This window comes from Passer domesticus, chromosome 18 (assembly GCF_036417665.1).
Source record: "Passer domesticus isolate bPasDom1 chromosome 18, bPasDom1.hap1, whole genome shotgun sequence".
NCBI classification, from domain to species: Eukaryota; Metazoa; Chordata; class Aves; order Passeriformes; family Passeridae; genus Passer; species Passer domesticus.
In genome coordinates this window covers 6306326-6321049 of record NC_087491.1, presented here as the reverse complement: position 1 = coordinate 6321049, position 14724 = coordinate 6306326, and the positions used below count along the sequence as shown (strand labels likewise).

General features: G+C 44.3%; 1 protein-coding gene across 1 annotated transcript in view; it reads left to right on the top strand.

Moving 5' to 3' along the window:
- Nucleotides 1–8459, top strand: part of BRINP1 (BMP/retinoic acid inducible neural specific 1) — an 88478-nt gene extending 80019 nt beyond the window's left edge. Inside the window, exons 7-8 of the mRNA XM_064393284.1 lie at nucleotides 1207–1429; nucleotides 6719–8459. Of these exons, the coding sequence (XP_064249354.1) occupies nucleotides 1207–1429; nucleotides 6719–7859 (1364 nt within the window). The 3' untranslated portion in view covers nucleotides 7860–8459. The remainder of the gene's footprint in view (nucleotides 1–1206; nucleotides 1430–6718) is intronic.
- Nucleotides 8460–14724: the final 6265 nt, after the last annotated feature.

Here is a 14724-nt window from a genome sequence, read left to right as displayed (position 1 = left end):
AAGAAAAGGTGAATATCAACTTCCCCAACCAGGATTCAGCCCAGTATGAAGGTTTTTTTTCCAGTGAGAACAGGATATTGACCCACCTCAGCCCCCAGGACCTTCCTCAGCTGATTGTGCCCAAGCCTGTGCTGACACCTGGGGTTTTTCTCTCCTGGTACAAAACATTGCTCTTGTCATTATTGCATTTGATGGAGTTCTTATCGTCCCACTCATTGCATTTCACAAGGTCTCAGTGTGTCAAATATGGTTTTCTAGCATCAAAAATTGAGTTATTTTCCCCTGAGAAAGTTGGAACCATCTGGTTTTTCCTCATCTGAGGATGTCCCAGCCGGGTAATCAGAGTCTGAGCAAACCACCTTCCTCCGGTAGGAAGGAGGGGCTGATCAGAAACAGTATCAGAATTTCTGATTGTGATGAAAAAAATCCCCTCAAACAAACCCTGCATAACGGTGGGTTTTTCATTATCAAACAAAATAAAATGGAAATAAAGTGATCAAAAAACAACAAATAGAAACACTGAACAATATATTTTTCGATCAATTGGATTTGTTCTCTTTGGCTAAAATTGACACCTTTTGTTCTCACCCGAGCCCTGCAAACTATTTTATTTTCCTCATTACAAAATGCAACTCATTTAACTTCAAATGGAGTAAAATGAGAGGTAAGAATCAGAATGCTCTTTTAAAAAATGCAAGAGCAGGACATTTTAACAGCATCCAAACCTTTCCTCTGGGGAATTTTTAAAGCTTTGTTTTCCCCCTTTTTTTTAATTACACAGCAAAATGCTTTGCCTTCAACAACAAACAGCATTTCAGGACCAGCTGAAAAACACTGCAAATGAGAACTCTTTAACTGAAAATTATTACAACTCCCAGCTTTTTGTTTATAACCCTTAGACTATCACCTCATGTTCCAGGGAATTTCTGTGTTGTTATTTTTTTTTTTCTCCGTGTACATTTTAACCATGTTGTTTCACCTTGATATTCACTATAGGGTTTTTTTTCTCTTATATGGGAGCAGCAACAGCCATGGAATTAGTGGCTTCCTGGGGCAGAGTGACAGAGCAGTGAGTTAATGGACATCACCTTCCCCTGGCAGGGCTGATGGCCTCGTCATCTCTGCTCTTTCTCCACCCTGCTAATAAAACCTTTGTCACAGCTCAGAAACCTCCGTATTTCTCCTCATTTCTTGTGTGTGTTCCAGATGAGTTTAAATCCTTCATGAAAAGGCTACCTAGCAACCACTTCCTGACCATTGGGAGCATCCACCAGCACTGGGGGAACGACTGGGACCTGCAGAACCGCTACAAGCTGCTGCAGAGCTCGCTGGAAGCCCAGCGCCAGAAGATCCAGCGCACCGCCCGCAAACTCTTTGGCCTCAGTGTCCGGTGTCGGCACAATCCTAACCACCAGCTGCCTAGGGAAAGGTACCTCCATCCTTCCTCAGGCGTGGGGGAGCTGGGCTGAGGGGCTGGTGGAGCTGAGCTTGGGCTTGGGCCTAATCCCAACAGGCTGTGTTCGGATGTAGGGAGTGTTGGCGTGGATATTTGGGGAAAAGGATAAAATCTGGGAGTGGGCGGAAATTCCTGGAGGTGTAGGTAACTTTTGTCACATTCCTGACTACATTTGTATATCCCTTCTGTGTGGTTTTACCTACCCAGGGGAAAGGGCATAACTTATTCTTTAAGTTCTGCAAGAATATGTTTAGTCTGTTCTGCAGACTAAGCTGCTTTTTTTGTGGTTTTCCCTCCAGATCCAGAGCTGAGCTTTCAGCCTCCACTTGCAGTTAAAAGAGACATGGAGCACAAGGTGCTTCAGCCCATTTTTGCATTGTGCTCCTCAATTTCTCTAGAGGGAAAGGAGAAGCTTTAGTTTCACTTGGAATATATCACATTTTTGCTGTGAGATGCAGTGTGAACCTGTAAAACCCCACTGAGCAGAAGTCTTGCAAGGTTATTACAGGTGGAGAGGGCAGATTTTCCATTACTGCTACAGCAATTATTGATATCTAATAATTCCCTCCTGCTCCTTTCAGCCCTAACCCATAGCTGAGTTGCTTCAAGTAATTTTTAGAGACTTAACATTTCTGAATTTTCATAAACATCTCTTGCTGTCTTTTTCTACATTGTCTGGACTGAAGCAATATGGAAAATCTTGGGGGAAAAAAAGAGTCTGAGTGTCTTTTCTTCCATGCTTCTCTTGGAAAGGTCAGGCCAAGGTAATATTTGAAAAGAAACTGTTTGTCCACTTCCTTCATTACCTAAATATTCTGTTTCAAGACAAAATTGACAGACTGACTGCTGTCTATAGCTCTTGTCCAGCTCCCTGGCTGCTGAACATGCTGACTTTTCATTTCATCACTGTGCAGCTCAGAAAACTCTTCCAGGGCTTAACACCTCTTTAATTACCAAGAAATCTCATGTTTCCAGACAAAAATTTGATGGACTTACTAGGGATGAGGAGAAATATCTATTAAATGTAAGAGATTATGAAATAAAGTCTTTGGAGAGCTTCCTAAACCTGGCCCATCCCTGCCAAGTGGCTGAGCTGTTCTGACCAGGCTGAGTGCTGGAGGAGCCACAGGCATGTCCAAGGTGGAATTTTTAGTTGTTTTTGAATTTTTAACAACAACAACAAAGTGAAGCAGCAGCGAGGAAATCTCCATCCAACCATGTTACTCCAAAAGATTCAGACAAATATGTCTTCAGCATTTATCATCTATTTTAAAAACCCAGCCAAGCAGAAAGGGAGCCTCCAACTACTACAATGAAATGTGGGGGAAGGAGGGTGGAATGGATGATGGCAGATGGGTTTTTAACTGACTGATGTGCTTGATTTGTTTAAGTCAACATCAGCAGGCATATTATAATTTCTTTTCTTGTTTGTCATTCTGCATCTGCAGCTAGGCAGGGGAGCAGTGTGGTACGAGATGTGTAGTAGAAGAGGTGCAACCCATCTTTCTCCTCACAGAGCTGGGAAATACTCTCATTTTCTAATTGTTGCTGTACAGAATGATAGAGGCTTATCAAGAATGCCAGTGGCTTTGAAAGGATGGCATGGTTCTATTAAGAGCAAGCCTCTCTCTCTTTAAAACACATAATTGCAAGCCTGCATTATACATTCAAAGGCAATGTTAAAAAAAAAAAAAAAAGAGATTGCAGTTGATTGTCCTCAGGGAAAGGAAAAGGTGGTGTTTCCAAAAGGAATATAAGAAAGGAAGAGTAGGGATTCTGGCAATTAGGCTGATTCTCCATGACCCTTTGCAATGGCTAAGGAGACAGAAATACAAATATCTATACATCTATACATCTATACATCTATATATCTATATATCTGTATATCTATATATCTATATATCTATCATCTATATTTTATCTATAGAAATATAGATAAATATATAGATATATCAATATATAAATATATAGGTATAGAGATATAGATACTGATCTATTTGTTCTGTACTTATTTTGTCAAAATCCAAGAAAGTTTACAGGTTTAAAACAGAGGAAAGTCTGCTGGTTTAAAAAGGAGACCACTCCTCAGTTAATAAAACTTTGATGTAGAATGATCACCTGTGGTTTTATTTTAAAGCACTGGATGTAAAATAGAAATAACATCCAATGGAGAGAGGGGTTATACATGTTCTGGCTTGCAGCCAAAATACATCTCACAGCTGCTGAGGAAAAAAATAGCATTTTTTACTGCACTGTTCCATACAGAAAACCCAACAGTACCCCCAGAGCAGCTAGTGCTGGTTGGAAAGTGAAAAGTGAGTTTACAAAGGAAATTATTTAAGTCCCTGCCTTTTTTCCTGCAAATAAAAACCAAAAATCTGTCTGGCTCCCTGTTCCCAGCATTGCCAGGGAACCACATGTCCAGTGAGCAACAGTTAGAAAACACTGGAAAGTAATTCTCACTCAGAGCTTGGCCAGCAGGTCATATTTATTTTCACTTTAGAATCATGGAATTATTGAGGTTGGACAAGATCTCCAAGCTCAGTGAGTCCAGCCTGGGCTTGATCCCCATTTTGTTGCCCCAACCAGAGCAGTGAGTGCACATGCAGGCATTCCTTGGACATCTCCAGGGGTGGGGATTCCCACCACCTCCCTGGGAATATTTTAAATGAAGGTCAGTGGCTTCTCTGGTACTGGTTTCCAGCTGTTCAACAGTGGATCTTTCCAGCATCCTCCTGCTCTGACACCTCTTAGGTACAACGCCATGAGAGGGGTGTGTTTTAAAAAGTTACCTCCTGTCAGCTGAAGGGCTTTGGCTATTCCTGGGTATATTCTTAACCTGTTCCTGTTGCAAGGAAAAATGGGGTAATTTATGCCACTTCGCTTCTCTCTCACACTTCCCATTGTCATGTTTGTAGCTGATGCCCAGCTCTGCCCTGGATTCTGCATTTTTATTTAATTACATCCTTTATTGCTGCCATCAGCAGATGGTGGGTAGTCTCCTGTTTCATTTTCTTGGTTTTTTTTAGTCCTACTTGTGTCTTTGCTGAAAGCTAAGACACACACACACAAACAAACAACCTCCACAAATCCATCCTCCACAAAGTTCATCTGGGGAACAGGAAATTTACTGGTGTCCATTGCAAGATATCAGCAGAGGTTTCTTTCCCATTTTTGTTTCTGCTGGCTGTTAGTATAAAGAAGGACAGAACTATCCAGTCTTTTTTTTTTAAGAGAGAACACACCCAAAATGGACAGAATGTGATCATCTGACTCTAATTTACTCCATTCCTGTGGTGGTCCTTGGTGCAGCAACTCAGGGCATTATCAACACTTAAAACCTGTGTAAAACATCAATCCAGCACTGCACAAATCCAGGTGCATTTAACTGGCTTTCCAAACAGGAAGCACAAAGATTCAGATGGGTGAAAATATATTTGTATTGCTCAAAAGTGAGCAAAAATTCACCTGTGAGCAGAAGACAGCCTCAACCCCCTGGGATGTTTTGGAAATGCTTGTTGCTGTCAGCTTGTGGCTGTGTTTTACAGCCACATGCACTGTGCTGTCCCCTCCCCTCCGAGGCAGAGCTGTCCCAGGAATTCAGAGGAGCCCTGTGCACTTTTTGAGGGACCAGAGCTGTCACTGTCTCCCTCTGTGGCAGATATTTATGGAGGCCACTGCCTTGCTCCCAAGCTCCCCAGCCAACCTTGTCCTTTCCATCAACAGAAGAGCTCCTCTTGGCTGGGAATAGGGGGAAGAAACCCTGGGAGCCCTGTACCACAGGAAGAATGTGAAAATTGTCTGTTCACATATACAACACTTCAGAAGTTTTCTTCTAATGCCCTTCCATTTTTCCTTGCCCTGTTTTTCCCTTCTTTTTACTCCTTTTCTTCCTGCTTTTCATTTCTGCCTGTTCTCTTTCAGTGGTTGCTGTTGCAGTTTTTCCCTTTCTCCACCCATTACTCCTGCCCACCATGTTTCTCTCTCATTTTTCCTTTTACCTGCACATTTTCCTTTCTTTCTTTCCCAACCTTTCTGCTTCTGCTCCTTGATTATTTCTTTCCTTCCAGTGCTTTCCTCTGTTTTACACTCTCATCGCTCCACTCACTCCCTCCCCCTAATCATCTTGCTGTTCTTTGCTGCTGTATCATTTAATGCCTTCTTTGATACAGCCTACAGCTTAATGATTATTCGGAGGTCAGGCGATGCAGGTGCCATGAATTTCACTAATCCAGCTCTGAGAGCCTCTGTCCATAATCACTCCTCCTGTTCTACAGGGGCTGAATCCTAATTTGTCATTAGCCAGTCCTCTCACTGCAGCACTACCAAGAACTTTTTGCCCAGAGGAGACAATGAAGTATTCATTAGCCAGGGGGGAGGTGGAGGGGAGGGAGCAGCGGCTGCACACAGGGTTCTGCTGAGGGCTGCTGAGAAAGGAGTTGCTGTACCCAGCTTTCCTGGGGCAGTGGGAAGGGGGGAAAGGGGGAAACAAGGCAACATGGCAAGTGGGTTGTGCAAAAAGTGAATGTGGGTTGCGGTGTCATTTTCTAGGAGTCGTTTCAGGGCTGCAGGATGTGGGGTTGAAAGTGCTGATCCAGTAGCTGTGGGAGTGGTGGGGCTCAGGGGTGGGGCTGATTTTAAGGGAGAGACTTCAAGAGGTGATTAATTAGCAGAAGACTTTTGGGGATTTTAAGGAGGAATAGTTTTAGCAGCTTTGTCTCTGTGCATCCTGGCTTCCACCCTCTTTTCTACTGTTCTGAGCTCTGCACCATAAGCAGAGGTTGCTGTTTGCTTTGCCTTGTCCTATTATGGGTCTGTTTTTTAGAGGGTGGGGCCAATTACCAATGACCCGAAGAGCAGTTTTCTCCTGCTAGCCTGGGAGTTCTGCTGCCCTTGTGATGTCCTGATAGGCACCTCTGGTATGGCTTTATCAGCTCCATTCCCATGTCACTGTGGCCTTGCTGGGATCCTTGGCAGGACACAGTGCCTGCCTTGGTTCCTAGTGCAGAGTGAAGAGAGAGAGCTCAGGTGAGCATTTCTACCTGGTAGCAATTTCTTGGAAGGATTTTGCTCATCACCAAAGGAGTAAACAGCAGATGAAAAATTCAGTCTAGAAATAGATTGGAATAGCTCCCAGAAGCCACGGCAGGGCATCGATGTTCTGAGAGCTGTGCCCTGAAAGCACTGTAGCTCCAGCAAGATGCCAACACCGAGTCCCTGTGAGGCCTTACAGTGCTAATTCTTCCTTCTCCTCACCTGCAGGACGATACAGGAATGGCTTACCCGAGTCCAGTCCCTGCTCTACTGCAACGAGAACGGGTTCTGGGGGACGTTTCTGGAAAGCCAACGGAGCTGCGTTTGCCACGGTGGCACCAGTCTGTGCCAGCGCCCCATCCCCTGCATCATTGGGGGCAACAACAGCTGTGCCATGTGCAGCCTTGCCAACATCTCCCTCTGCGGCTCGTGCAACAAGGGCTACAAGCTTTACCGAGGCCGCTGCGAGCCCCAGAACGTGGACTCGGAGCGGAGCGAGCAGTTCATCAGCTTTGAGACGGACTTGGACTTCCAGGACCTGGAGCTGAAGTACCTGCTGCAGAAGATGGACTCCCGCCTGTACGTGCACACCACTTTCATCAGCAACGAGATCCGCCTGGACACCTTCTTCGACCCGCGGTGGCGCAAGCGCATGTCCCTCACCTTGAAGAGCAACAAGAACCGGATGGACTTCATCCACATGGTGATCGGGATCTCCATGCGCATCTGCCAGATGCGCAACAGCAGCCTGGACCCCATGTTCTTTGTCTACGTCAACCCGTTCAGCGGGAGCCACTCGGAGGGCTGGAACATGCCTTTCGGGGAGTACGGCTACCCGCGCTGGGAGAAAATCCGCCTCCAAAACAGCCAGTGCTACAACTGGACCCTGCTGCTGGGCAACCGGTGGAAAACCTTTTTTGAGACCGTCCACATCTACCTACGCAGCCGGACTCGGCTGCCCTCCCTCCTGCGCAACGAGACTGGCCAAGGGCCCGTGGACCTTTCCGACCCCACCAAGCGCCAGTTCTACATCAAGATCTCAGACGTGCAGGTCTACGGCTACAGCCTGCGCTTCAACGCGGACCTCCTGCGCAGCGCGGTGCAGCAGGTCAACCAGTCCTACACGCAGGGCGGGCAGTTCTACTCCTCCTCCTCCGTCATGCTCTTGCTGCTGGATATTCGGGACCGAATCAACCGCCTGGCGCCTCCGGTGGCCCCGGGGAAGCCCCAGCTGGATCTGTTCTCTTGTATGCTCAAGCACCGCCTGAAGCTCACCAACAGCGAGATCATCCGAGTGAACCACGCCCTGGACCTGTACAACACCGAGATCCTCAAACAGTCCGACCAGATGACAGCCAAACTCTGCTAACCCTGGACTGAGCAATGGACACTTTGGTGATTGATCCTTTTGCTGTATAAAAAAAAGAGAAAAATAAAACAAACAAAAAAAAAACCCAAAAAAAAGAAAAAAAAGAAAAAAGAGAAAGAGAAAAAAAAAAGTAAAAAGGAAGAAGTAAAAGTGGGGGGAAAGAAAAGGGGAAAAATAAGATTTGTAAAATGTAATTAATATACAAAAGAGGAAAAAAAAAAAGAGGAAATTCTTCATTTGTTGAAAACTAAACCCGTTCTAGCAGCTGTATAAGACTGTCAGGCATGTTTGTTATTTCTATAATCCGTCATAAAAGGGTAACACCGTACTCTCTCTTGACCTTGGGGGTGTTGCTTGCGAGTCCTCAGGGGCAGCAGAGGAAATAAAGGGAGGAGCAGAGAGAGGGGCAGACTTCTGTACTGAACTGTCAAGTTTTCTGCTATGCAGGTGCCAAGACAAAGAGACATACAAAAAAAAAAAAAAAATCTAAGCAAACAAACAAACAAACAAGAATTATATGTCAATGTAAAAGAGCTACCATTATTCCTATAGTGGGAGTAAGTGGTTAAAGATAAAAGATATTTCTTCTGTTGAGATTTATGCCAGCTTTATGTTGAGTTATTCCCGCAGCCTGTGCTGAGCTTTGCTGGAGGACAGGAGGGGATGGCAGCCCTTACAGAGTCAAACTGATGCCTCCTTGATGAGACCACACAGAAAAGGTGGAGGGTGGGTGTAGGGCTCAGGTGTCCTCACTTCAGGATTTCCATCTTGGAAGACATTTCACCAGAGGTAGAGGCTCAGCAGATGCTGGAAAATGGGATGTTGGGTTGTTTATCTTGACCTGCAGTTTGTGCCCCACACTGGGCTGGTGCTGCCTTCAGTGGTGCCAGAGAAGGAGCAGCACCTGTAAATCTTCACTCACTAATTTTTCAGGCCCTTCTACATATTCCTAAAGCAGAGAAAGCCAAAATCACAAAGGCAAAGCTGAGTTTGTCTTTCTGCCTCAGGTGCTGGGTTTTCCAGTAGCACTGGGTAACCCTCATCACCACAAAAACTAAAGCACAATGCAAGGGAATACATTTCCAAGGAAACCTGGAGACACTGAAGGGTACATAGGTCATTTTTGTTCACTGGGAAAGGAAAAAAATCCTTTTTACTTTCTTATGTTTCTGTGGCTGTGAATAATATCCTTGTCTTACTTACACTTTGTCCACAAAAAAAAAAATACAGCAAATATATGAGAACATTTTATTAAAATATATGCAAAATTAGTAAAAGGGAGGGGTTGGGAGGGAAGAGCACAACAACCAAACCTATCCTGAATTTGCAAGGATAAAGCCAAATTAAAAAGAATTGAGTTATCAAAAAAAATACTAAAATAACCAAAAGGTGGGTAAAATTTTTTTAATGTGTGGGGACATGTGTTTGGATTTAAACAAAAGTAGGATGTTGAATGGAGTGTGTGAATGAAGGATCATCTGAACTGGGTGATGAAGTCTGAACACTGTGGGAGGTGAGTAGTGAGGTGTTTCTCTTAATTTCACTGGGTTTTTTTAGTTGAAATTGATTGAGAAGTGCTAGTGAGAGACTGGAATTCCTGCCCTCCAGAAAGGCAAAAATAAATCTCTGATCCTGATGGCTTCCAGAGGTGGAGAAGAATTCTGGGGAAAACAGGTCTGAGCAAGGGGCACAGTCCTGATCCAAAGATCAAGATTCAGGTCTGGCTCAAGACTTAACATGTTGATTCAATTGAGTTCAACATAGTCTTGTAGAAATTTTGACTTTATTTGAAGACTTTGGCTGAGATTTTGAGAGTAACATCAGTTAATGCATTGTAGTCTTGGTCATGCGACACCAGGGGCTTGGGCAATTGAGGCTGGTTTCAGGTTTAATTTTTGTGATTTAGGTTCTTCTCATCCAAATTTCCTGAGAAGAAACTGGATACCTTAAGGAAAATATACATTCAATCAACTCCCCTGCTGAGATACCAACTGAGGGCATAAGAAAAGCAATTTGGGTAATCAGTTAAACCCCAAAAAGGGGGATTAGTCACCAAAGTCTGTCTATCCAAGAATGGGTATCAGAAGAAGAGCTGGGTGAATTAAACAGCGAGGATGTTTTTAGGGATATTTCCTTTAGTAGTAGCTTTTTTTTTCCCTACCTTGTATCAAGATCTCTCTTTCACCTGGTCAGTCCACACAAGAGGCCTTGGGCTACCCATTTTTCCCAGTGTTTGTTTTCCATTTGCTTGGTCTTTGCTTTGTGTAGCAGAAAATCATATTAGACCTCACCATTCCAAGAGTGTTCTTTATAGATGTGACATTTCTGCCTCAGCTTTCTGATAAGAGAACATTTGGCAGCAATCATATGCATGGAGGTGAGTTTTAAGCAAATAGTAGAGAGTATTCATGGGAAATGAATGTCAAATTTGTAATTATCAGTAGAAATAATGTTCCTGACAGTTACATCCATCTAAGCAGGGAATAGAAATGTACTGTTTAAATTACATGTATGACCCAAAGAGCTGACACTTGAAAGAACTATGGTTATAGCTCTAAAAATACTGACTGCTGCCTGAGCTGCAGCCTGCATGCAATGATGGGATTTGCTCATGGCTGGGAATAGTGACCGTGCCAACACGGAGTGAAATTAATTCGATAAATTCTTTCCTTTGAGATAAGAATCCAGGTCTAGTGATAGAAGCCAAAGAAGTTGCAATTAAATCTCAGATCTCGTGGGTAACTAGCAGCACATTGCCTAAACCTCTCCTGGTGTTTGTGGCACTGGTAGGGATCAAATCAATTGCCCTCATGTATCTTTAATGATGTTTTGGGATGAGCAGCCCCCAGCATTTACTGCCTTCAGCAATGGGGGCAGCTCCATAAACCTTAAGCAACGTTTTGGGTGCCAACACAACATGAAATCCTGGCTGGATTTAAAACCAAGTGGATGGCGTGGAGCTGAGAGAGGCACGTGAGGTAACATTCCCATGGCTGGGAAAGGGGAAGCAGTGCAGGGAGAGGGAAGGAATTTTGGCACAGACATGCTGTCAGCATATGGAACTCACCTTGGGAGTACCTGATGGTGCACCTGGAAATGATGGCACACCAACACCACAAAGTGGAGCCACGTTCCAACATGGCTACATCAAATTTTGTGAAGGAACACAGCAAAAATGTCAAGAAGAAAGTCCCCTGTCCCTCAAGGTAGGGAAGATGAAGTTATTTGGCAGCTGTACTCCATTTTAGGCTCACTGAGAAAATGGAAACTAACCCAAACAAGCCAATCAAATGTGGTTGATTGCTTTTGATGCTAGGAAATAAATTAAACAGGGCACATGCTCTGCTTCCACTGCTCAGTCCCAAAAGCCCTTCCCCAGGCAAGGGGCAGTCTGTGACAGCCAGATCCAGAAACATCCCCCAGGTTTGGTTTAGGGAATTTGTTCTGCAGGCAATAAGAGATGTGGAGGCATCTGACATCTGTCTCAGCAAGAGAAAGCAGTTCAAACCCCAGAGAGGCCACGCCAGTGCTCCTGTGGGGTTAATGGGCTCCTGAGGAAATGATGGTCATAAAAATGTGTTTGACAAGACAATGACTGGAATGCAGGGCAATTAGCAGAGCAGAACTAGGTGGGACCCAGAGAACCCCTTCACCATAAAGCTTGAGCCACTAACCTGCTTGATCAGTGGGCATTGTTGTAGAGTTTAATGATAAAAGGGATGTTCATACTCTCGAGTCAGAGTAACCATTCTCTGACTGTATGAGAACAAAACCCAGCTTCCTTCCTTGGCATGAGAAGGAGTTAGGGAACAATCCATCAGATTGTCCAGCTCAGCTAATAGAGATGCTTCTACCAGTTCAGGACAGAGATTTGTCCCTTGCTGTCATTAAATTAGGTGCTACATGAAAACTTGGAGCTTCCAAATAACCCAGAGGAAAAAAAAAAAAAAAAGAAAAGTCAATTCCAGGTGTCCCAAAGCCAAAGCACAGAAAAAGCAGCAGGTAGGGCAGAATCCTGTTTCCCTTCAGATGCAGAAGACTTCTGGGAGAATTTTCCTGCAGTCACGTGACAGAAATTCCTTGGGAGCTTCCTAAGAAATCTGCTCTTTCTAAATTATTCAAATTCAGGCTCACCAGCCGGTGTGGCAGAAAGCAAAAGACGTCAGCAAGTCTTATTAACATGCTGATGCTATGGCTTCAGGAGTGTGCAGAATGTCCATTTGGATCAGGGCTAAGAGCACAGCATGAAGTTGCCATGGAAACATGGGGAGGCCATTAATTAGCTATCACATGGAATCATCAGGAAGAACCTGGACCTCAGCAGCTTTGGCCTCCTCAGAGGCAAAGGGCACAGCCCCAGAGACCCCCCCAGTCAGGCCCAGTGACCCCTGCACAGGAACAACCACATGCTGGAGTAGAAATGTCCTCTTGAAGGGATGAGTAGTAGGTGCACAAGAAAGGGGAGGGGGCAACAAGCAGAGAAATAGATACAGCATGGAGATATTTCCCCTTTTTCTTGCCCCTTCCCTTCCCAGGAAGCCTGACTGCTCTTCCATGGAGAGCAAGAGATCTGCTGCTTTTTGAGCTGACAAAGCTTATGCCAGTGGCCTCGAAGACATCAAGAGCAGCCCCAAGGCCCTGCAAATCCAGTTATGGAGTTTGCATCTTCTTGGGTGGCCTTCACCTGGGATGAGGGAACTCCAATGCTCCCTAAAGCCATCCTGCTCCCTAAAGCCATCTCAGGCCATGTTAAACCAGGAATCCCTTTCCCCCAAGAGAAACATGGGCAAGTAAGAGAGGCTTCTTGGCCATTTGCCCAGCCTCCCTTCAGAGCCAGAATCCTGTAAGCAAGCTGTGATGGACTTCAGCTGCCATGGATGGGATGTTCTTTTTAGCTCTTGAGCCCACTTGCTAAAACACAGCTCAGGAGGACATTTGGCAGATGGTGCCTCCTGCACAGGGGTGTAGCAAGATCCCCAGCCTGGCTGCTCAGTCCCAGTGCTGCAGGAGACATGCTGGGTGCCAATCCCAGCTCTGCGCTCTAAATTAACTCAAACACTCCCCTTGAGGAATTTTCCTTCACTGAAAGGAGGAAATGGCTCACGGAGGAGGTGCTGCAAGTCTGAGAGCAGAGACACAGGAGGACGGTCTGTGATGTGTGTTTTGGGGAGAGGCTGAAGGGAGATATGGCAGACAAGGCATAAGGAGGTCATGGGGGAGGTATTTCCATTTTCTATTTCTGCCTTGAAAAATTTGAAATCAAAGATTAACCCTGTTGGAGCCAATCAGATTATAGACTTCTTGTCCAAGAATGCACATATCAATCATCTCACCCTCACGATTTCTTTGCCTTAATCTAAATCTTCTAATACCACCAGAATTATTATTCATCTGTGAATTAAATAAATATAGATATCAGTGAGGACTAAAACACTATATAAAAGCTTTGTTGGACACTTCAGTCCTTCCTCCTGAATTTTTAACTGGAACAAGAAGGGTGCTTTGTACAAATACATTGTTCAACCAAACCTTTCTTCAGTGTAACAAGAAAAAAGGGCAAATTATACAAGTCTCTGCCCCTTGGATATTAAAGACATCTCCAGGAGCTGCCCCAGGTACTGTTACCCATCTCTGTGTCCCCATCCTGAGTGTTTATCTGTAGAGCAGTGCAATCTCCAGGGGCTCCTGTCCACCTTCAGCACTCGCTTGTAAGCCAAGAAGGAAATCTGACCTTGTGTAGAGCTCTTAAAAAAACAGGCCATGGGTTCCTCCCCAGGAGAACTACAAAAGGTATAGCTGGAAAAAATCACCACAGCAGCAGAATCTGTGGAGGAGTGAAATCTGGTGAGGTGACCCTGAAGAGATACAGGCAGGCACAAAAGAAATTGGAATACTGACCCCAGTGCTCAGGGACAACTCCTTTCACCCCCCAGCCCATCTTGTCTCTCATCACCTCCTTGTTTTAGTTTTGGCTCAGTGATGAACAATGCCAGACCATTTTATATATATATATATATATATATATATATATATATATATATATATATATATCACATCATGCAAGCAGAGCTTAAAATAATATTTTAATGCTGAAAAAGTCAAATAAGTCAAACTGAACAAAAGAAAGCAAAATGAAATGGGAAAAACACACCAGCTCATTTTGTTTATTAGGGATGTTTTTGACAGTGATAAATCTCTGTGAGATACCTTAATTTTTAACTACACAAGAGGTTCCAGTAGAAAATGTCCAATGGAATCCTTTTGGCTGAAATTTTAGGTAAAGATTTCTTGACTGACAAATGTGGGAGGGGTATTACTTTTTGAGAATCTGAGTTAGCCCTGTGTTTTAATACTGTCAGTCATGTTGTCTAGAACATAGATTTGAACAGGAAAGAGAAGTTCAGCTGGGGTAATTTTCCAAGACGCTCACACATCTCCTCAAACAGGGTGTGTCAAGGGGAGCTGAAGGTCAGGAGTTCTCAAAGCTGCTGCCAGGAACAGAGGAAAGAACGCCTGGATTTTGGTGCTGCTGAATTCAAGTGAGGGAGCCAAGAGACTGACTGTGACATCATAAACACAATTACACCTTCTGTGCTTCTAGATGCGGGTTTTGTTAAGTTTTGATATGTGTATATTATTGATGCTTTAATTTATGTATTAATTTATCTATTAATCTACATTTTGAGGGCTCCGTGGCAGTCCAAGTCTCATTGTGTATATTCCTAGGCTTACACTGAATTAAGACAAGGTTTCCACAGACATGGTCAATTTAGGGCTGCTCTGACTTTAGAGGTGGGAAAAAGAAGTCCAAAAAGGACAGAGAGTGACTTGCTATGGCAAAGCCTGCACAGAACTGTGGCCAGAG